Below are 22588 nucleotides of genomic sequence, written 5' to 3' on the forward strand. Positions count from 1 at the left end.
AAAATAAAAGCAAACAGGAAAAGCTGAGCAACATAGAAAGAGAGAAATGTGAACAGAAATGTCTAGAATACGGTTTCGTTGCTCTTCCTGACTCCCTGGGTTCTGAAGAGCTAATGCCCAGCAGGAATTGAGACTGTGTGATATGCTTGTCTGTGTTAGCAAGGGTCCTTTGGTACCAAAGCCACAAGGGGCCAAAAGTTAACGCACACTTCAGGCATTACATTTATTCCATGTGTGCAAGAATATCTATTTTCTGAGTATTATTTCAATGAAAATGGACAAATGAAGCTAGGGCACTTATTTTAATCTTTCAGCTCAAATAACCAGCTTCTTTGTCAACTTCCCCTGGGGAGGCCTGATGGGCTGGACCTTCTGTGGCCTCTTGGTCCTCCATGTGGGTTTCTCCAGCCCCTGTTCACTTAGTGGGCCTCCCCCGCTGCCTCCTGTGTTGTCCAATCAACCCCTACCTGCCCCTGAAACTCCTGCTTGCATGTGAGAGCCCATCAGCCCTGACCTCTGTTAGCCTCGGAAGAGATGATGGCTGGTGTTGCACCCACATCCTGTGATGAGCACCCAATGGCCACCTGATGCATCCATGGCCCACAGGCTGAATGAGAAGCAGAAGCTGGGGCCCTGTGTCTGTCCTGAGAGGCAAGTCTGGAGGTGCAGTCAGGAGGCCCCTGAGGGAACAGCCTCCAGCAGAGACAGGGAGGCCTTGGACCTCAAGACGATTACACACAGGTGTTTCCACAAATGTGGTTCCTACGTCACAAGACAATGTGGACACCACCCGCCACCTGGCACCTACTGGAGGCTGCTTACCTGTCAGAGTCCTCGGGCCTCACCAAGATGCGGTGTGAATGCCCTCAGTGGTCCCCTCCTGCCTGCATCCCATTCAGCCCCTCACCCTCCATCTCTCTGGGGTCCCTCTCAAGAGTCTCCATCTTCGGCCTCTCTCTGACCACCAGTTCCTCCCAGTCTTGTCATGGGGGTCACAGGAAAGTGGGTCCTACGATCTCACTCATGTCCCCAGTTGTCCAACCCCTGAGGCTGGCAGGTGCCTGTGATGCTCACATCTTGGCACTGCCCACCTGGCAGCATCAGTGAACCAGAAACCTCTTGGGGTTTCCGGAAAGCCCTCCACCAGGCGGGACGGGACCCCTGGGATGCCCCTGGAGGCGGGTCCTGCCAACAGGATTCACAGCCCAAGCAGCAGCCAGCCCTGGTGGCTGAAGAGCCAGGACACTTCCTGAGCGGCCACCCCCCAACCCCGACTCAGTCCCTGGACCAGGGTGAGAGGAAGTGTGCCATCTCTGGCCTCCAGGAACACCTTCACTCCAGGCCCTGCTCCTGGTCTGCTGAGCCCTTGGAGCCCAGCACTGCTCTGAAGAGGAGAGCTCGACTGCTTCACACCCAGCGCCCCCTCGCCCAAGCAGCCCCCCACATCCTTGACCTCCACGTGAGGCCCAGGAGGCTCCCAGGAGGCCCAGCTTCACCCACAGGGCCCAAGTGTGGCTCAAGCCTTGGTCCTGGTTGACCTCCACATCCACAACTGGAGTGCAAGCCTCCTGCCTCAGCAGATCCTGGACCTGGGAAGAAGGTGCTGCTCCTGAGAAAGCCCTCCCAAACCCAGGAGGAGAGGCCAGGGCTCAGGGCGGTCACCAGAGTACCCACAGCCCCTCCAGAGCACCCGGGGATACTCAGGCCACATGGCTGCAATCCTGGCCCCGCACATGCCCTCCTTCCTGGGGAGTCACTGTGGATGACAGAAATGCAGCGAAACCACAGGCTCGATTTTGTTTCTCGTCCACACATTGCTCTTCCAGGAGTCTGGACAGCCCTGAGCTACACCGGCCCTCTGGGTTTATAGGGAAGCCCTCCCAGGCGCAGCTATAATTAGAAATCAACTGAGGCAGAAACCCAGCCTGGTCCTTGGCAGGGTTCCAGGTCTGTTAATTTAGGAAATCCACTCTCCTGACCCCGGGGCTGCCCCGGGCTGATCCTAAGTTCCGGCCTTTGTGTACACCTTCCCTGCCCACCTTGGCAGGCGCAGGCCCGCTTCCCCACTCCCCGCCTGCCCCAGCTTGCTCCTAGCTAGAAGGAAAACACCCAGGAGTTCACCGCCGGGTGGCTGGCGCTTTCATCTGGCCCCGTCCACTCGGGGTTTTCAACCGTAAACACAGTTCTGAATGCAGGACTGTGTGTGCGGGGGAGTGAAGAAGGCAGGATTTGTGTCAAGAGATTCCGGAAAACTAGCCCCTCCCCAAAGCCACCTGACGCTACTGGGGTGAGAGACAGGCCAACAGGGGTGCCATCCGGAAAGATCTTGGGCCCCAGGGCCCTGTCTCCATGCCGCCTCTTTCCCTGGCATCCCAGGCCGTGGTGGGGGATCCTCCCCAAACCTTGCAGCCTTCCCTGCTGGTCAGAGTTCAGGTGTACGTCCCTACTTCCTGGAAGGGATAGCTCCCCACAGCCTCCCTCAATCTGGGGTCACTCCTGCATCCCCCCCAGCAAAAAGTCATTGTTGAAAAGCCAGTGGCTGTCCCTACAGACCTGCTGTGTGTGTCAGGAACTTTATAGACAAAGCGGGACCCGCTGGGCTGAGGGCCTGGGATCGTCAGAACAACAAACAAGCACCAACTCTCACGGCCCCACCTGCACCTTGTGGAGCCCATTAGCAAGGGGAGGCCCCAGGCTGAGAGGCTGGTGGATTCAAACCCCTCCCGCGGGGACCAGCATCCCACTGGGTGCTTCTCCCAAACACCTTCCTGAGCATAGTCCTGCGGGTTTAGAGAGAAGGTCCGGCTGCCCCACCCTCCCCTCACCCCCAGCTTTCCCCTACAGCGACTTGTGGCCGCTTTTCTCCGGGGGCCATGGGGACCCTGCACTGTAGACACGAGGTCCCCAGAACGGGAGCAGGCCCAGAGCATCAGGGCTGTGGCTCAAGCCATCTGCTCTGTGCGGGTGGGGATTGTGGGTTTCCGTGACCAACGATGGTCACCAAGGGGACTCGGGTGGGGGCGACCTTGGGGACTTAGCTAGGCCAGCTGACCTTGAGTCTGAGTCACTGGTTGATTCTGGAAGCTTCTCCTCTACCCCAGCATCAGAACAGGGTGTGCTTTTGTCAGGAATTCAAACCCCGAGTCCTGGTGGGACAGCAGTGGCCCAACTGTGGCCACCAGGGAGCAACGGGCCTGGGCTCAACTTAAAACCTTCCGGGAGGCCCCTCAGACTGAACATAAGGCTGGGCAGGACCTGGGGTCTGGAACAGCCCCCTGCTGATGAAGTGTGTCTTTCAGAGGACCCCTCGGGACAGGATGGCCCACAGGGGAAGCTGCGCAGGGATGGCCTGGCTGCCTGTCCTGCTGGTAAGTAGCCGGGGTGCCCGTGCCCCAGGGTATTCCTAGTGGGAGCTCCCATTTGGCCATGTCCTTCTCTAGCCATGTCCCTCTCAGCCTGTCTGTGCAGCAGCCATGCAGTGATCACACACCACCGCTCCACCTTCACCGGGCTCTCCAGGGCAAAGCCCTGACCAGCCCCGAGCCAGAGGCAGTCACTGTACTCAGAGCTCCCCTCACCCAGCCTTTGTGGTGGTGCCCAGCCCAGCGCACCTGTGCCAAGCTCCACACCCTAGGCCACGGGAGCTGGGAAAGTCAAGCCCGAGCTCCCGGTGAGCTGAGGCACCTGTGACTGGGGGCTGCGGGAAGGGGCCTCCCAGGCTTTGAGGGGAGTCTGGGGAGCTCCCAGTGCCAAGCGTTTGGGATGGAGCCTCTGACAGGTGAGGATTGCCAGGTCATTAGCTGAAGGGGTCCCTCCCCCAGGGCTCCTCCACCACAACCTCCTGAGGTCACTTGGTGCTGACCACAGACAGTGGGGGTCTCCAAGGGCGAGTGGAGGCCAAAGGAGCCCCTTCCTCGAGGCAGGCGTCCCTGGTATGCCGGGCCGGTGCGGAGGAGGCCAGCTGTGGCGAGAATGAGTTCTACAACCAGACCACCGGGCTGTGCCGTGAGTGTCCGCAGTGCGCGCCAGGGGAGGAGCCCTACCTGGTAAGCCCCGCCCCGGAGCACGGCCCCGCGAGGTGTAGGGAGCCCGAGTGGCTGGCTGGGGTGGACGGCACTCCTCTGGGAAGAGCTCTGCACAGAGCACCTGCTAAGTGCCAGGAACCTGAATGTGGCTGCGGTGCTTGGGGTCCTCGCGCCGAGTGTGCACTCCCAGGGCCGTCAGCCTGGCCAGATGAGTTTATCCTGGAACCAGCAGGAGGGGCAGCATCGGACGGGTGGGGGCAGCGGGGACCTCCGGCTCAGAGCAGACGGGGGAGGGCTGTGGGTCGGACAGTCCACGCCCCGAGAGAGGAGATCCTGGGAGCAGCCTGTGCGCCTGGCGCATAGGAACCTCAGGGTCGCGTGGTGGTCGTCGTGGTAATGCAGCCGCTGACCCACCTGTGTCCCATCCTTCCCTGGCAGTCCTGCGGCTATGGCACCAGGGACGAGGACTACGGCTGTGTTCCCTGTCCTGCGGAGAAGTTCTCCAAGGGCGGCTACCAGATCTGCCGGCGCCACAAGGACTGCGAGGGCTTCTTCCGCGCCACGGTGCTGACCCCCGGGGACACAGAGCGCGACGCTGAGTGTGGGCCCTGCTTGCCTGGGTGAGCTCCCTGCCGCCCTGCCCACATCCCCTTCTGGGGCATGGGTCCTGCAGGGAGGAGGGTCACACATCTCCAGCTCCGGGAGAGGGGGGAAGAGGGGGACAGGTCTCCTGGTGGGAGTCCCACCACCTTCCACCCGCGGGGCAGCCCACCTGGGCTCCGTGTCTGTGTCCCTAAGTGGACCTCATCATAATAGCATCTCTGACCACCCAAATGAAGCAGATGCGTTGAATACTTAAAAGGAGACAACACATGTTGAGTGAGGAAAGAAAAACCAAGATATTTTTGGTATTTTTAGTAGTCTGGAAAAAAACTGAGGGTAAAAAGCTACTAATAGAAATATTTGTAATCAAAGCTATGGTGTTTCCAGTAGTCATGTATGTATATAAGAGGTGGACCATAAAGAAGGCTGAGCAGGGAAGAACTAATGCTTTTGAAGTGTGGTGTTGGAGAAGACTCTTGAGAGTCCTTTGGGCTGCAAGATCAACCCTGAATATTCACTGGAAGGACCGATGTTGAAGCTCCAATACTTTGGCCACCTAATGGGGAGAACTGACTCATTGGAAAAGTCCCTGATGCTGGGAAAGATTAAAGGCAGGAGGAGAAGGGGGCGACAGAGGATGAGATGGTTGGATGGCATCACTGACTTAATGGACATGAGTTTGAGCAAACTCAGGGAGATAGTGAAGGCCAGAGAAGCCTGGTGGGCTGCAGTCCCTGGGTTTTCAAAGAGTTGGACATGACTTAGTGACTGAACAACAACAAATACATAGAGGATGAGATGGTTGGGTGGCATCACCAACTCAATGAACATGAGTTTTAGCAAACTCAAGGAGATGATGATGGACAGGGAAGCATGGTATGCTGCAGTCCAGGGCGTCGCATGGAGTTGCAAAGAGTCAGAAATAACTTAGTGACCACTGAACAGCAATAGAAATATTTGAGACATGTGGTTCCTATAATTCCCCCACAATTCTGTTATGTGTCAAAGTCTTCCCATAAAAACCAAAGTACAATTAGCCTGAAAGACAGAATCTTCCTTCAAGACAGCAGATTCCCCTTGGGAGGTGGAAAGTACAGCCCTGTAACCTGGTAACTGCCTCCCTCTGGTGGCCGCACAACCTATGCTACCAAGGCCTGCCAAGAGCAGTGGTGTAGGCTTCCTGGTGGTGATAATGGTAGAGGTGATGGAAGTGGTGATGATGAAGGTGATGATGGCAGTGGTCATGGTGATGATGGAGGTGGTGATGGCGGTGGTCATGGTGATGATGGAGGTGGTGGTGGAGGTGATGATAGAGGTGGTCATGATTATGATGGAGGTGGTGGTGGAGGTAATGATGGAGGTGGTCATGGTGATGATGGAGGTGGTGGTGGAGGTGGTGATGGAGGTGATCATGGTGATGATGGAGATGGTGATGGCAGTGGTCATGGTGATGATGGAGGTGGTGGTGGAGGTGATGATGGAGGTGGTCATGGTGATGATGGAGGTGGTGGTGGAGGTGATGATGGAGGTGATCATGGTGATGATGGAGATGGTGATGGCAGTGGTCATGGTGATGATGGAGGTGGTGGTGGAGGTGATGATGGAGGTGGTCATGGCGATGATGGAGGTGGTGGTGGAGGTGATGATGGAGGTGATCATGGTGATGATGGAGATGGTGATGGCAGTGGTCATGGTGATGATGGAGGTGGTGGTAGAGGTGATGAGGGAGGTGATCATGGTGGTGATGGAGGTGGTGATGGCAGTGGTCATGGTGATGATGGAGGTGGTGATGGCAGTGGTCATGGTGATGATGGAGGTGGTGGTGGAGGTGATTATGGAGGTAGCCATGATTATGATGGAGGTGGTCATGGTGATGATAGACGTGGTGGTGGAGGTGATGATGGAGGTGGTCATGGTGATGATAGACGTGGTGGTGGAGGTGATGATTGAGGTGGTCATGGTGATGATGATGGAGGTGGTCATGGTGATGATGGAGGTGGTGGTGGAGGTGATGATGGAGATGGTCATGGTGATGATGATGGAGGTGGTCATGGTGATGATGGAGGTGGTGATGGCAGTGGTCATGGTGATGATGGAGGTGGTGGTGGAGGTGATGATGGTGGTGGTCATGGCAGCAGCAGCATTTTGAACACTGCACCAAATCTTGTAGCCAGTTTGTCACCTGTTATTCACCCCCTCCGAACCACTGTATTGAGTTAAGAGGAGATAGAAAATAAGAATATACCCAAACGAGAGCACTGGGCATTAGTCTATAAGAAAAAGGAAATGCAGAAAGACCCTCCAAGGGAGAAACAAACTGAAAGTGAAAGACCCTTTAACATGAGGAGCTATCTTAAGCTTGCAGAAAATAACCTCAGTTCAGATATGTTGCTAGGGAGCCTCCAATTCCACCACCATCTCTGCTGTTGACTGACCCCACCTCCAGTCTCTCCAGGTTCTGGTCTTTGGTTCAGACACACTTCTTGAGCTGCAGACTTCTGTGTCCAGGTATCTGTCTGACAAGCTCTGACACAGAGGACCCATATTTGTCAAATGGGTGAAAAAAAAAAAACCCCGTCTTAAGAGTGAGCTGTCCACATGCTTTCGTGTGGAGAAAGGCCATAGAGGAGGCCGGGGGTCAGAGCTCTAGGAGGCCTCCCTGGGTGTTGCCTCCCCCATGACAAGCTCTCACTGACAGCGTCCACTCCCTGCTGGACCCCTAGGATGGGGTGAGGTTCATGGTGGCTTCTACCCGCCTGCTCAAGAGAGGGGAAAGGGAACCTAGGAGCCCCCCAGGGAAGCAGGTCTTTGGGAAGAAGCTACGTCCCTGTGGATGTGGAAGAAGATTCTAGAGGTCCCATCTGAACCTTAGTCTTGTCTTGGGCTCCTCATCTTAATCAACCTTTGAGGAACAGGAGAAGAAGGAAGAAAGAACTAGGGAAAGTCACAGTATAGACCAGAGCGTGAGAAATCTAGGCTTTACAGAAAGACAGGGCCCCAGAGCTCTATGTGAGCACCCGGCATTGGATCGGGAAAGCTGCTGAAGCTGCTGAACAGGCATTCACACCCCCATTCGCCCAGGACAGGCCAAATGAGCCCTGAAAAGAGAAACCCAACAACTGGGCAGTTCTGTGCACCACAGGCCCCAGAAACCAGTGAAGGGTCGAATTCAGGCCCAGTTAGAGGACGCCCAGAGGGCTCCCGGAGGAACATGCTGGAACCTTGCAAACCTGGTCTTGGGGCTGTTCAGCTCATCACACCGCTGGAGCTGGGCACTGCTCAGAGGCCCCTCCCCTAGGAGGCCAGAAAGATAGAGGGGAGTTGCAGGGTGGGGAGCAGCCTCACCTGGGAGCTTCTGTGTGGGAGCCTTGGCCCCGTGGACCCCTCCCCCACCTCCCTGAGGTGCCCAGCACAGGCTGTGGGGAGGGGTCAGGAGCGACCACCATCGCTTGGAAGCTGTGGGGGGCTGGCCTGGCACCCTGAGCAGGTGTTCCTGCAGGTGGCTCCCAGAGCAGCAAAGCGTGCACGTGAGAGCCTATGTGTAAACCTGCCTGGTGTGGCTCCTCTGGAGGGTGTTCTGAGACTGGCTAATTCCTGTTTACAAGATGCACAGGGTCTGAGGATAAAAGGCTCTTGAGGAAGGGCAGGCGGTGATGGGCACAGTAGGGTTGCTGATGGTCCAGCCCTCAAGGCTACAGTCCCCCCAGCCTCACCCCCCTGTCACGGGGCCAGGTGCACACAGCTGATAAACAAGAGATTAGAAAACAACCACAGAGAGACCCAGCAGAGGGCAGAGAGTTTTCATCTTGAGTCGTATGAAGGGACAACACCGCCAGCAGCTCTTTACTCACCGACATCTCCTGATGTGAACACCTCGGGTGTTTATAGGATGCGGGCCCAGAGAGGCAGAGTCCTCTGGGGGCTGGGGGACCTCAGTGGAAGCAGGCACAGACCTTTGGGAAGGCCCCAGGGGTGGCAGGGTCACGGCTGGCAGGCTGACATGGCAGGAGGGAGCTTTCTGGGTGTGAAGTCTTGTGGACAGCCATACTTGAACGCCTTGACCTTCTGGTAGAGAGATACAGCCCCATCGTGAGCTCACCAGGTGCCCTCACCTGAGGAGGAGGCAGGTGACTCTGGTTGTGACCTGGCTGCATCTCAGGCCCTCTGCCCTGACCACCCTAGACAGGGCCAAGGTCTCTGCTGCAGCCACGCCCTCCAGCCAGCCCCACTCCATCCCAGTCAGCAAGTGTCCAGCTCTTCCAGGAGGTCCCGGGAGCTCCTAGACACCCCTGCCCATAACTCTGCCCAGCTGCAGGCTATACCCTTGTGGGGGGGCCACACCTCCTTCTTGGGGCATGCCCCCCACCCCGTGCCTGGCTATGATGGTTAGAGAATAAGCCGTGGAACGGGCCGCTCACCTGTCTGCTCTGTCTCCCCCCTGCCCCGCCTGCACAGCTACTACATGCTGGAAAACAGACCGAGGAACATCTATGGCCTAGTATGCTACTCCTGCCTGCTGGCACCCCCCAACACCAAGGAATGTGAGTGTCTGCCCCGTCCAAGGTCCTGATGCAACCCTGACACCTCTCCTGACTTGGGAGCCGTAAGCTGGCTCCGGACAGCGGGGACACAGAGATGCTCCCGAGGGCCGGCTGGTGGGCAACAGGTCCCTGGGAGCGGGGGAGGGTTGGGTGGTAGAACTACACATCAGACGGGGGCTGACACCAGTTGAGGGACCTCTGTGAGCCTGAGTTTTCTGGGGGCGCTAAAATCTGAACCATCCATCTCTCACGATCCTTGCAAACACCCACAGCACCAAGGTGTTTTGCTGAGAACTGCAAAGTGCTCAGCAGTGGTAAGTTCTCACACGCAATGTTTCAACGTGTGTTGAAGGGAAGCCTGCAGAGTGACCACAGGGCACGTGACATAAACACTGAGGCCCTCGGTTTGGCCTCACCTCTGGCTGCCTTCTTCCTACCCTAACTCTGGTTTGATGCTCGTGGGTGCCTATTTAGGAGGAAGGGCTGGGGCCCCCTGCTTCAGAGAAGGTGGCAGATGGCCTCCTGTGTCTGTGGTCGGGAGACATGGATGAGGTGGGACAGGTGGACAGATGGAAGACAAGACGACTGGGAGGGAAGGGGGAGTCCGGTCCAGCACTGGGGCCCCCCTCCCACTCACGGGAGTTCCAAGGTCCACACGGGGGCCCTGCCCTCCTGGTTCTCCATGAGACCCTGCCCTCCCCATCTTCTCACAGTATCTTGTCGAGGAGACAAGACTGTTAGGAGGGCCTGAAGCACCAGGAGGAAGAGAGGAGGGCGAGAGGAGACAGTGGTGCCTTTCCTGCTTTGAGATCCTCTGGGAGAGATGCTCCGGATGGCAGGGCCACGGGCAGCGGGGGCTGTGGGGCAGGACTGATGCCTGCATGGAAGGCATTCCCTCCCTCCCAAAGTCCTTAAACAGATGAACCTGAGAAGGACAGTTTGTGGGTCTTTAAAGCGGAACATTCCCACCCAGCAAGACGCTCAGTTCAGTTCAGTCGCTCAGTTGTGTCCTACTCTTTGCGACCCCATGCATTGCAGCACGCCAGGCCTCCCTGTCCATCACCAACTCCTGGAGTTCACTCAAACTCACGTCCATCGATCATGCTAATTAATTCATAAATTAGAGGAGGCCCAGGCTTCCCTGGTGGCTCAGTGGTGTAGAACCCGCCTGCCAATGCAAGAGACACAAAAGATGCAGGTTTGATCCCTGGGTCAGGAAGATCCCCTGGAGGAGGGTATGGCAACCCACTACAGTATTCTTACCTGGGAAATCCCATGGACAGAGGAGCCTGGTGGGCTGCCGTCCATGGGATCACAAAGAGTCGGACAGGCTAAGCAACTGAACACACAGAGGCCTGGGGCTGCCCACAGGACGTGGTGTGGCCGGCTTCGATCCTGTCCCAGGGAGCTCTGGCATGCAATCCTGTCCTGGAAGACATTGAACACCCCTACCCACTAAGGATGGAATGTGGGGTTCATGCAGCTCCTCCCCATGGGCCTTCATCTAAAAGGTCACGGGGCCTGTGTCCTTATTCAGGCGAGACCGTGCTAGACACCCGCAGCCAGAGAGCTCTCAGCCTGGGAGGAGCCCCCTTCTCTCCTTCAACATGAGGCCCATTGTGTGGAGAGTCCTCGGCTCAGCCCATAATTTACGGCTTATCTAAAGAACAGCCCCAGCCAGGCCCCCAGGAGTGAGCTCACAGGATCTGGTCCTGAAGGAGGTCAGCAAGGAAGTGAGGCCGAGTTCAGGAACCTGGAGTCCCACTGGCGACCTTGGAAGTCACCTGACCTCTGTTTGTCCATCTGGGAAATGGGGCGATTCATTCAGTGAAGCTTCACAGGCCGATGTGGGGAGTGGAGCCTGCTTGGGTTGTGGTCTCCAGGATGGGCTCTGCCCCTCCCTCTGCACTCACCTTCCATCCTGGGCTCCTGCTCAAGGGTCAGCAGACAGGCCTGAAAGGCTGACTGTGACCAACTGACCAGCTGCCAGGAGGCCCACTCTAGGAAAACCAGGGGTCAGTCAGGTCTCTGGGCCCCGGGGCTGCCCACCTGGGCCCAGTGTCAGGGGTCTCGAGCCCCTCCCACCTGCATGCTGCCTCTGGTTGGACGTGATCACCTGGGCTGGCCCCCTGAGAAGTCAGCCCCCCAACACCCCAGGTTGCTGACAGTGGACCCTACAGATCACAGGAGAGAGTGTGGCATGGACCCCACATCTCAGGGCCGGAGCGGCCAGGCCCTGAGAAGATGTCCTGAGGCCGGAGCCCTGGGCTGCTCCCCCTTCCCGGTGTGCCGTGACCATTGGAGAAGTGCAGGGTGGGGCCTTGTGACAGCGTCTACTCCTGGGGAGATCCTTGACTGGGCACAGCTTTCTCATCCACCTGCCCGTCCAGCGTTGTGGGCAAGAAGGTGCCCGAGGAGCCCGGTTCAGGGCAAGTTCATCGCCTGACGGCCTGTGGGCTGCATGGACAGGGCAGCAGGCACCTTCCTCTCCGGCCGGGGTCAAGGAGGGGCCGTTCCAGGGAAGGAGGCCTGGAGCCAAGTCCAGGAGCACCAGCCAGTCCGTCCTCACGCCCCCTAGTGGTACCATGAGGAGGTGACGCCTGGGCCCCGACGGCCGGCTGAATACCAGCTGTTGATGAGACTGAATTTCTCCGCCAGTTGTGCACATCTACTGCTCGCTCCTGTCATGGGCATAGCAGCAGATCCCGGGGCCCGAGATGCATCCCCTGTGAGCAGCCAGGCCCTGACGGCTCTGCTATTGCCTCAGCCTCTGCACCAGGGCCACCCTGTAAGAATCCATAAAGTGTCTTTAAAAATCCAAACTGTTACCTACATGGAGGAGCCCTGGCTGGACTCTAATACAAACCATTGCCCATAGCCTGCGAGGGTTAACAGACCAGGGGCCCTAGTGACTCCTGCATCCAGCCCTGTGCCTGGTACTCAAAGACCCCAGAGGACAGTGGATGACAGCTCACTGCCCCCCACCCCACCCTACCCCCAGCCAGCTCCTGACTCATCGCTGCTGAGTAGAACTTGCTCTGTTTGCAGACAGACCTTGTCTGGGCTCTCTGGCCTTGCCCACCCCTGTTACAATATGCCTCTCTTTGGTCCTTAAGAGCTCCTTCCTTCCAAGAGGAAGCCTTGTGGACGGGGGACAGACCTGGCGACCACCCAACACCTAGGGACATTCTCACCTCAGCATCCAGCCCAGGAGACATGTGCTGGATGGACCAAAACCCCGCGACACTGAAGACCCATGCCCAGTGAGCCCTCACGGGGCCGCGCAGAGTCCAGCAGGGCTGTCCTGAGGGCTCCTCCCACAGAGGTGCCCCCCAGCCACACAGCATCCTCCACTGTCAGATGTGCTCAGGGCAGGCCTTGTGTCTGATCCCCTGGGTCCGTGAGGGGCTCAGAGCTGCGCAGGCAATGCCAGCTGGAGGCCCCTGGGAAACCACAAATCGGGGCAGAGGCCCAGCTGCCACCTGATGGGGCGCAGGCACCCGAGGGCACAGGGATGTGTCACTGTGTGCCAGCCCTGCCTGTCGGGGGCAAAGGCGTTTCGTAAGCCTGGCCGCTGGCAGCTCTGGCTGTCTCTAGACCACAGGCCCGGGCACGTCTGTGTCCCCAAGCCTGTCACCGCCCCATGGGCAAGCCCAGCCGAAAGGGACAGGAACAGACAGAGACGAGAGACACCCACACACAAAGCCCATGGGCGTTTGTTTTCCTGAGATGCGGCTTCAGCTGCCTTAAGTCCCTCAAACACACAGGTCGGCCTGGTTCCCAGGGAACAGTCTGCTTTTGAGAGGAAACTGGCTGGTGCTTGAAGCTGCCCTGAGAGAGAAGGCAGAATCAATTCAGTCCCGCTTAAATCTCATTTCAGTTATGAGATGCGTCGTCAACTGGGGGGTGGGGTGGGGGAAAGGCTCTGGACACACGCGGGAGCCCAGGAGAGACTCGCCTGGGGTCCCTCCCCACACCGCCTCGCCACCTGCTGTCCCCTCACTGCAGCCTCTACATGGGCTCCGGGCGGCCCTGGCAGCTCAGCGCCCCAGGCTCCGGGGGGTGTGAAGGGCCCACCGTGGCCCCCACGCCCTCAGCCCCGCCCTCTTGTCAGGAGCGCTAAGACTCACCCAAAGGCCTGCCTTCCGCAGGCAGGCAGCCTGGGGAATGGGCCTCCCCGCTGTGTGTGGAGAGCTGGGGGCAGCCCCGACAGTGACGGAGGGCAAAGGGCAAAGGCCAGGTGCTCAGAGGGTGAAGGAGCTGGGCTACAGGAGCCAAAATCTCCAGCCAAGACGCCTCTGGTCCGGACATCAGACCAGCTGGCAGCATTCCAAGGATGAGCAAGGCCACTCTGGTAGGGGAACATGGCTGGGGGGACTGTGTGCCCCCACCCCCAGCAAGGCCATCCTGGTGTGGGGGAGCATCTGCTGGGAGGGCCCCGCCCCGCCCCCTCAGTGCTCTCCGACACAGTTCATTTTCTAACAGAAGCATGGTCACTTGGCGGCAGTCCCCAGCCTGCTATCCTTCCTGGCCTCCGCCCTCTGGTATCTGTAGTTTCCTGCTGGCTTTAAAAGGCGAGAAGATCAGTTCCCGGTCTGCTTGCTGGACATAGACAGAGGTGTGGAAGATTCAGCCGGGAGTCTCCCCGCCACCACCCCTGGAGCTGTGATGTAGAAATTTGCTCTCCCCAGAGGCCCCAGGCACTGCCCAGGTCCAGGTCCCACAAGGCAGGGGGGCCGGCCTTGGACATGGGGCTCACTGTCCCCACTCAGGCAAACCTGTGGCACGAATGTCCCCAGACCCAGAGAGAAAAGCAAGACAGGAGGAAACATGAGAACAAGACCTCATGTGCTAGGCTGCTTCAGTCACGCCCGACTCTTCACAACCCCATGGATGGTAAACAAAATGAGATCCTCCCTACTAACCCCAAACCTCAAGTCCTGCCTAAGAAAGGCCCACCATCGGGCGACTTGATAGGGCAGCCTGCCTGTGGCTCCGCTGACCACAGAACCAGATTTCAAGTCACCCTTGCTGGGAGACACCTCTTACAATGGAGCTGAGTTTATGAATCACGGTTAAAGGGAAGGAAACTTCATTTCTGTTCTAACACCACTTGGTCACAACTATTTTGGAAACTTCTCAAAGGAAAATCCTGGAGAAAAATCCATCAAAATGTCAACTCTAGACCTCAAGGCTGTGGGTGAACCTTTCGCTTCTCTCATGTTCTGATGTTTTCCCAATGTTTGATCGTGAGTGTGTATTAAAAGTATTAACACTCCATTCCTGTTTGATTAATGGAAGGAACCGCTCTGGTGTCCCCCCAAACTCACGTGCACACCTGCCCCTCACCTGCTCGTGGGGACCAAGTCTGAATCTTGGACTGAGCAGGTGTGACCCTATGTGTCCAGTGTAAGAAGCAAGGAGCTGGCAAGGTCAGGGGCTCTCGGGGATGAAGGTACTGCCGGCCCAGCCCTTTCCTCATGAGGATCTTCCTCATGAGGACTCTGGGTCCCTGGAGCCAGGGCTCCCCCTGCAGCCTGCGCTCTGTCTCCAAGGCTGGGGCAATGGGGGTCTCTTGAGGGACCCACGATCGGTCACTGCTGTCCCTGCAGGTGTGGGAGCCTCCTCGGGAGTTTCTGCCAACTTCCCCCGCACGCCTGGCAGCAGCACCCTATCCCCGCCGCAGCTCGCCCACAAAGGTAAGGGGGGCACAGGTGCCGGCCCCAGCGGGAGTTGGGGGTGAGGGGAGACAGGCGACTAGCAGGACGGGACCTCCCACCTCCCTCACTTCCCTCACGTGACAACCACACTGGGAGTTAGTGATTTCTCTGTGAGAGGGGACCAGTCCCTCCACAGATGTTGGGGTCACGGCGACCACGTTGGTGATCCGGGCACACGAGGTAGGGGCTGGAGGGACGTCAGCTCCCCTGGGCTTTGGGCCTGACTCAGATGAGCCTTGATGGCTTTAAGTAAACCTGCTGACCTCACATTTTACTCACCCCTAAGTCCTCAGGGGTGGGGCTGCAGGGCCCTGACCTCACTTTCTCTTGGAGCAAAACTGGGTGCTGGGCCCTCCCTCGCAGTGCTCCCACTCCACCCGGCTTGAAAGCACCTTCGGGCCCAGGTCTCGGGCTTAGGCACCTTCAGAGTCCCAGGGCACAGCCTGCCAGCTGGACCCTTGCCCTCATCCATGGGGAGCATCAGGGCAGGGCCTCTGCTGAGGTTCTAGACTCACTTCCTTCAGGACAGAGGTGGCACCCCACAGACGAGGGGAAGACACCAGGCCCACTCAGATCTGCTTCCAGACACACCCCACCTGGGTGGCGGGGGACACGTGCCCACTGCCCACTTAAAGCGGGGAGACTTCCTTGAGGTCCAGACACCTGGATGGGGTCCCTTCCATTTGGGTGGGGGGCTGGATCCTGCTTCGTTCCCTCAGAGAATCAGGACAGGTCTCCCTTCCTAGGGAGATGCGGGCAGGGCGCTGAGCAGGGGAATAAAGGGGAGGTCCCCATGCTGTCTCAGCTGGTGGGCCCTGATCACACAGAGCCCAAGGCCGCATGAGATGCTGGAACCAGCCCGAGAGCCTACCCTTGGAGGTGATGCTTCTACCTGGCTTTGCGGGGAAAAAGTCTTGGACTAAACTGTCTTCAGGACGGTTTAGCTCGTGGGCCCCCCTTCCTCCAGTCCACTTGCTGGGTACCCAAAGAAACAGAACCAATGTCAGACACCCAGAGAGCACCCTCAGGGTCTGCTGCTGCTGACCAGCGTGGGCTGGACTGGTGGTCCCGATGTGACGGCCAGAGCAGATGTACAGGGCTCAGTGCTCGGGCGAAGCCGGGGTTTTGAATTCCAATGGTCTGCTGGAGGGTTTGGTGGCAGGGCCCCTGCTTACCGGGCCACAGCCTGGTGGGGCAGGGGGGCCTGATCCCTGAGGCATGGCCTTCTCTCCCGACCACAGCAGAGCTCTCAGGCCAAGGACACCTGGCCACCGCCTTGGTCATTGCCATGTCCACCATCTTCACCATGGCCGTCGCCATCGTCCTCATCATCATGTTCTACATCCTGAAGGCCAGGCCGTCCGCCCCAGGTACTGCCCCGCCCCCCACACCCCTCACCAGCCCCCTCCCCCTGATGCCAGCTGGCCACTCATGCCCCCTGTCCCCTCAGCCTGCTGCCCCAGCGCCCCCGTGAAGAGCCCAGAAGCCCCCGTGAGCGAGGAAGAGGAGAAGAAAGAGGCCAAAGGTGGGCAGCAGCCCCTGGAGCCCACAGTAGGAGGTGGGGGGCTGGAGCATGCCCCCCAACCCCTAAGGAGGCCGGGCCCTGACCCCCCCTCCCTCCCACCCCCACAGACAACGTGGTGATCTTCTCCGAGAAGGACGAATTTGAGAAGCTGACAGCGGCTCCAGCCAAATCGGCTAAGAGGTGAGTCAGGGAGGCAGCCCGGCTGAACTGGGGGGGTCTTTGGGGTCCGAGCAGGAAGGGGAGCTGGGCCTGTGGGGGACACAGGGTGGGGGCGGTGGCCCAGGGTCCTCAGTGCCCACGCCCCTGCCTGCTCTGCCCTGGGACCTGAAACCGCTGGCTGTTGGCTCCGTGTCTCGGCCTCCAGTGGGCACTGGGTGGGGCTGGGTCTCTGTCACCTAGTCACCAGCACATACGGTCCTTTGTTCTTGAATTAGTCTTCAGCCAAACCACAGGAAGCAAGCAGAGTGCCTATAGGTTGTTTTTCATCCGAGTGGAATGATTTTGGGGGCATGACTAGGGCCATGGCCTGGGCAAGGGACAGGGTGTGACTGGAGCCTACCTCCTGTGGGTATCCCGAACCCCTCTCCTTCTCAAAGGGGCTCCCCCTCACTCTGGGCATCTGCCAGACCTGGTGCTGCGGGAGCCCGTCTGCCCGGTGCAGACTTGGGCCCACAGAGTGGCGTCTCTCCACCTCACAGTCTGTGCCCGAGCCTTTAGGGAAAGCAGAGACAAGCTAGGGAAAGCAGGGACAGGTTTCTGCACCCACGGTCACCACCCCTGGGGCAGCGGGCCAGGCCGGCTGGCACGGTGCCCTTTACCATGGTCCTGTCTCTGCAGCGAGAACGACGCCTCATCAGAGAAGGAGCAGCTGCTGAACCGGAGCCTGGACAGCGATGAGGAGCCGGCCCCAGATGGGCAGGGCCCCCCGGAGCTGTGCCTGCTGTCGCTGGTCCACCTGGCCAGGGACAAGTCAGCCACTGCCACCCGGGCGGCCGGGGTAAGGCCTACACCCAACTCCCCCACAAACGCCGCCTTCTGCTGAATGCACCTTGCCAGTTCTGGGGGTTTCTCCCTTGGGCCCCAGCAGAAGACAGGTTCAGAATCTGAGACTAAAGACAGGGAAGTTAGGTCTCTCGTCATACAGCTTGAGAGAAGAAATGAAGAAATAGTGAGCCAAGAGAAAAAAAGGTTAAATTGCCGGGAACAGCACAAGACAGGAGAGTCCCTTGTAAATGTACTGGAATAGGTCCAACCAGACAAGATGCACATGTGGGCACACACATGCACATGTGCGTGCACACACACACACAAGCCTGCTGCCCAGAGGCTGGGCGTTCCCCTCATGGGGGCCAAGGTGCACCAGGGGGGGGTCACTGTCCCCACCTGGGCCTGTTAGCTCTGCCCCTGGCATCACTGCTCACAGTGAAGGTGCCCAGTTGGAGTTGCTGTGGTCGGATCTTGACAGGAATATGCCCTGGTGCCCAGTTCACTGACCTCTGGGGGTGGGGGCTGTGGAGTTGTCCAAAGAGGGTGGCTCCAAGGGGCCTTGTGCACCCGCCCCCCCTGCCAGGCCCCCAGCTGCCCGCCCTGCAGGGAGAGGGCTGCATAGCTCTGTGGCTGTGGAAACCTCACCCATACCCCCTGGTGAGCTGGGCTGGAAGGTCTGTCCTTCTGGAGAGACTGAAGCCAGTGAAGCCAGATGTGGCCTCTGGTTGTCTGTGAGTCTGAATGTCCAGTGGAGCAGAGAAGCCCCGTGGACACTGAGGGCGCCGAGCCGGGGAGGGCTTTCTTCTGTGAATGTGACTGATGTTCTGGCGAGAATGTAGCTCAGCATTTCTGACACGGAATCAGGAAGGGGCCCCGCTGACTTGGAGATGGAAGACGTGGGCCTGTGCTGCTGACACCCACTTTGTGAAAATTCATACTCTCTTAGCTTTTTCTGGGATTCCCTGGTAGCTCAGTTGGTAAAGAATCTGCCTGCAATGCAGGAGACCCTGGTTCAATTCCTGGGTTGGGAAGATCCCCTAGGGGAAGGTATGGTGACCCACTCCAGTATTCCGGCCTGGAGAATCCCATGGACAGAAGAGCCTGGCAGGCTGCAAAGAGTTGAACATGACTGAGCGACTTTCACTAACTTTTTTCACAGATTCAGAGTCGAAGGAAGAAGATACTGGATGTGTATGCCAGTGTGTGTGGTGTTGTGGAAGGTAAGGGGAGGTGTGGGGCCCTGACTCCCCAGGGACCCTCCAGCACTCTGGGTGTCCCAGGAGAGGCTGAGAAGAACCGCCTTCCAAGTTGCTCATCAGCTTGGGTGGTGGGGACTAGGGGCAGGCCAATGGAGGTGTGGAGGGACGTGTGTTTCAGTTTATTTTCTCTCTGCTGTTCAGGTGGGTGATGTCTGTTCTGCCGTCCAGCTCACTAACTCGTCCCTCTTCATTCTGCCATGGAGCTCATCCACTGAGCTTTAATCTTGATTGTTACCTTTTTCAGTTCCAACATTTCCATTTGGTTCTCCTTTACATTTTCTATCTTTTGTTAAGGTATTCTATTCTTTTTTCATTTGTTTCAAGTATGTTTGTAATTACATGTTGAAGTACTTTGATCACAACTTCTTTACAATCCTCGCCAGATGACCTAACATCTCTGTTATCCTTGTTTTTTATGTTATCCTTATTTACTATGTGGTAAGCATGGGTTTGGACTTCTTTACAATCCTCGCCAGATAACCTAACATCTCTGTTATCCTTGTCAGCATTTACTGATGGTCTTTTTTCATGCATTTGAGGTCTTCCTGGTTCTTGGCATGATGAGTGACTCTCTGTTGAAACTGGAACAGTTTCACATGACACTCTGAGACTCGGGGTCTCATCTGAACCCTCTGTGCGGCTGCTTTCCTCTGACATACCTGAGTCAAGGAGGGGTGCCCCTGTCACCCCCAGGTGGCTGTGGATCTTTGAGCCCAACCTGTGCAGGGGTATGGGTAGACATCCACTGCTCTGAGTGGTCTCTACCAACACCGTGGTGGCAGGGAGGCCTGTGACCAGCTGCTGGATGAGGAGAAAGCCAGGGTCCCTGCCTGGCCTCCGGGGGTGGACGCCTAGGCTCCTGTCCCATTTTGCTGGCATTGGAGGGAGCGGCACCAGGGTTGTCCTATGGCGTTTCACTGTATGAAGGCAGATACTGTCTGTTTTCTTCTTGCGAAGAGAGCATTCCACCTGTGCTGGTTGGTGGGTTTTCAGCTGTACTTAGAAGGAGGAAGAGGGGAAAGCGTGGAGTGAACACTTCCTGGTTGAGTCTAACATATAGCAGGGTCCAAGGACCGCTAGGGCACTGATGTGGCTCAGGTGACCCATGCAGGACTGTCCTTGGAGCACCTTTTAAGAATGACCTTGGTCCCCTAAAGGGACCTGATACTGGGAGGGTCACCTGACTAGGTTGGCTGCGTCCGATGGAGCTGCTGGGGTCAGGGGAATGGACAGGCTTCGAGTGTGGCTGGCAGTGTCCCAGGAGTTGTTCGCCTGAAGCATGCATTCTTTGTGGATTTCTGCAATTTGTGTTATATTTTACGATTTTAAAAAAGGTTCTATAAATCCTGTTCAAGGGTGTCACACTTCTGCTGACGTCTGACGTGGCTCTTTGTCCCTCAGGCCTCAGCCCCACGGAGCTGCCCTTCGACTGCTTGGAGAAGACCAGCCGGATGCTCAGTGCCACGTACAACTCGGAGAAGGCGGTGGTGAAGACGTGGCGCCACCTGGCCGAGAGCTTTGGGCTCAAGCGGGACGAGATTGGTGGCATGACAGACGGGCTGCAGCTGTTTGACCGCATCAGTACGGCCGGCTACAGCATCCCCGAGCTTCTCACCAAGCTGGTGCAGATTGAGCGGCTGGACGCTGTAGAGTCCCTGTGTGCGGACATCCTGGAGTGGGTGGGGGTCCCGCCACCTGCTGCCCCGCCACCCCCTGCATCCTGAGCAGGGCCGCAGTCCCCAAGGCTAGGCTGTCTCCTCTGCACACCAGGGGCACCTCGCTGGTCCGAGGAACAGGAGGACACAGGCCTGTCTCCCAGTCTAACCAGATAGAAGATCCGTGTGGACATGAGGTTACACTGGCCTCACCAGGTGCGGGGTCTGTGTGCATCTATCTGGCCCGCCCCACTTGCTCCTCCATGGATGCGGTCGGCACCGCCCGGCGTGCACCAGCGGTGCCTGGAGGACACAGTGAAGCCTATCTGTCCTGTGGGGAGTTCACTGCCCCAGGGGACATATTTTTCTGGAAGACCGCACACAGCCCAAGGGGGTGTGGGAACGGGGGCACAGCTTGGGGGAGCTGCTTCCCTGGGGGGGGCGTGGGGGCGCCCCATGAGGAACGCAGCTCTGAGGTTGGGAAAAGGCTGCAGAGGCACCACGTCCTCCCGCTCCAGGCTCAGTGAGGGTCTGCACCGCCTGCGGGACCCCGGGCTCACTGTCCCCGAGGCCCTTCCGCCTGCAGGATGCCTGCCTCCCACGGATGTCCAATCAAGGGCAGCCTCCTGGCTTCACTCAGTGCTGCACAAGTCCAGCCTCAGGACCCGGGGTCCCTGAACTGCCTCTGCTTTCTTTCTCGAGCGGACTGGACCCTCTGGGGCAGTAGTGCTCAGGGACACAAGTTGTTTGCTTCAAACAGAAATGAGGGGTTGGCTCTGCTTGGAAAGGGAAACAGCCATGGAACCCTCAGGCTCCAGAGGGTCTTGGACAGGGATGTGCCTCGTGGGCCTTCTGAGCCCCTCAGGGAACGTGGGGTCTGTAGCCATGGGGACCTGGTCTGCTCGTGCCAACAGGGGCCGATTTCTTCCCCTCCCAGGGCTCAGTTTGCTTCTCTTCTGCAAATAGGTTATTCTGTGATTCTAAGTCAGAGAAAGTAAAGTTGGGGTGAGCAGATTTGAAGGAGGTCTGGAGACCATGCCAGGCCTTCTACGGATGTGAGTGCACTGTGAGCTGTAGGGGAAACAGGAATGAAAACAGAACTGAGTTCTCACAGTAACTTTAAGTGTCCGGCAGACACTGAGAGAGGGGCTTAACAGCCTTGTTCTGGCAAATTCTCTGAGGACATCTGCTGTGGCCAGAACCAGGAACCAGGGGTGATCAGGCAGGTTGAGGGTGTTTAACTGTGAATTCTCTGCTCAGCCCCCAGGGACAGACCTGACCCTGTTGTTCCTAAATTGAAACCAGTCTCTGGCTTATACTTTTGTGAAATGACAAGTCCCATGACTGACAAATGCTTCTGGGGAGGAAACCAGGTGTATGCGGAGGGCGGCACGCAACCTCCGGCCGTGAACGCAGAACATGTGGCCATTTAACACCATTGTTGTCTGTGGTGTCGGCCTGCTGTGCCCCTCAGGGCATACTCACACACAGCCTGGTTACCCTCAGTCCCCGTGGCCCCTTGGCACAATCCCAGCTCTGTGCTGCTGCTGCTGCTGAAGCCACCTTCTCTGAGGCTGCGGACGTCAGAGGAGGTAGAGCAGGCGGCCACAGGGCCGGCGGTGCCAGGCCTGTCTTGGGGGCTCAGCCCGCCATGTGCAGGGAGTTTGTCCTGACAGTGACTCAGTCCTTCGTCATCTGCTTACCTGGAGACAAACCCAGGCAGGAACCACTCTGGAGGGCTTGAGCCTACATGATGGGTTCAGATCACTGAGTCTACAAGGACTCTCACCGAGCGAAGCTGGGCTCCCCCTGCTGTCCTGTATGGCCACAGCCACTGTTCCTGCTGAAATAAACACACTCAGAAATCACCTTGGCCAGAGCTGTGGGCCCTGGCCAGTGGAATCTTCATTGTCAATGTTTGTGTCTAGGTCTGTTTATATAACTTATTATGTTTTACAATTTCAATAAACTAATAACAAGAAGACCCCTGGCTTCCAGGGATTGGCTGGGGGAGGGGGCGGGGGCGGGGGTTGGGGGCGGTGTGGGTAGGCAGGTCTGTGGCTCTGCTCCTGGCTGTCACCTGTGTGTGATGTGCTATGGGAGTCCCATCTGGCTTTGTCCCCCCAACAAGGGCTGCCTCCTCATCAGTGGGAGCCAAGGGGTTGGAGCAGGAGCCCAGGCGGGCACTGCCGCTCCAGTGATCTCTGTCCAGCCAGGCTACCCGGCGGTTCCCTAACTTGGGGAAGTGAAAGTCGCTCAGTCATGTCTGACTC

General features: G+C 58.0%; 1 protein-coding gene across 1 annotated transcript; it reads left to right on the forward strand.

Annotated features, from left to right (window-relative positions):
- The first annotated feature begins 317 nt into the window (after positions 1-317).
- On the forward strand, positions 318-22299 carry EDAR (ectodysplasin A receptor). Its single transcript, XM_061432515.1, has 11 exons — positions 318-3368; positions 3924-4046; positions 4464-4645; positions 9084-9169; positions 14782-14868; positions 16131-16259; positions 16340-16414; positions 16522-16594; positions 17252-17411; positions 18561-18621; positions 20062-22299. The coding sequence occupies exons 1-11, from the start codon at positions 3282-3284 to the stop codon at positions 20382-20384; spliced, it is 1386 nt and encodes a 461-aa protein (XP_061288499.1). The 5' UTR covers positions 318-3281; the 3' UTR covers positions 20385-22299.
- Positions 22300-22588: the final 289 nt, after the last annotated feature.

This window comes from Bos javanicus, chromosome 11 (assembly GCF_032452875.1).
Source record: "Bos javanicus breed banteng chromosome 11, ARS-OSU_banteng_1.0, whole genome shotgun sequence".
In the NCBI taxonomy this organism is placed as follows: Eukaryota; Metazoa; Chordata; class Mammalia; order Artiodactyla; family Bovidae; genus Bos; species Bos javanicus.

Excerpts from the sequence above, each read along its gene's own strand:
- EDAR (XM_061432515.1), top strand. The coding sequence starts at position 3,282 with ATGAAGTGTGTCTTTCAGAGGACCCCTCGGGACAGGATGGCCCACAGG. Across the intron at positions 4,646-9,083 it reads TGTGGGCCCTGCTTGCCTGG|CTACTACATGCTGGAAAACA; the intron begins GTGAGCTCCCTG and ends CCGCCTGCACAG. Across the intron at positions 16,260-16,339 it reads GGCCAGGCCGTCCGCCCCAG|CCTGCTGCCCCAGCGCCCCC; the intron begins GTACTGCCCCGC and ends CTGTCCCCTCAG.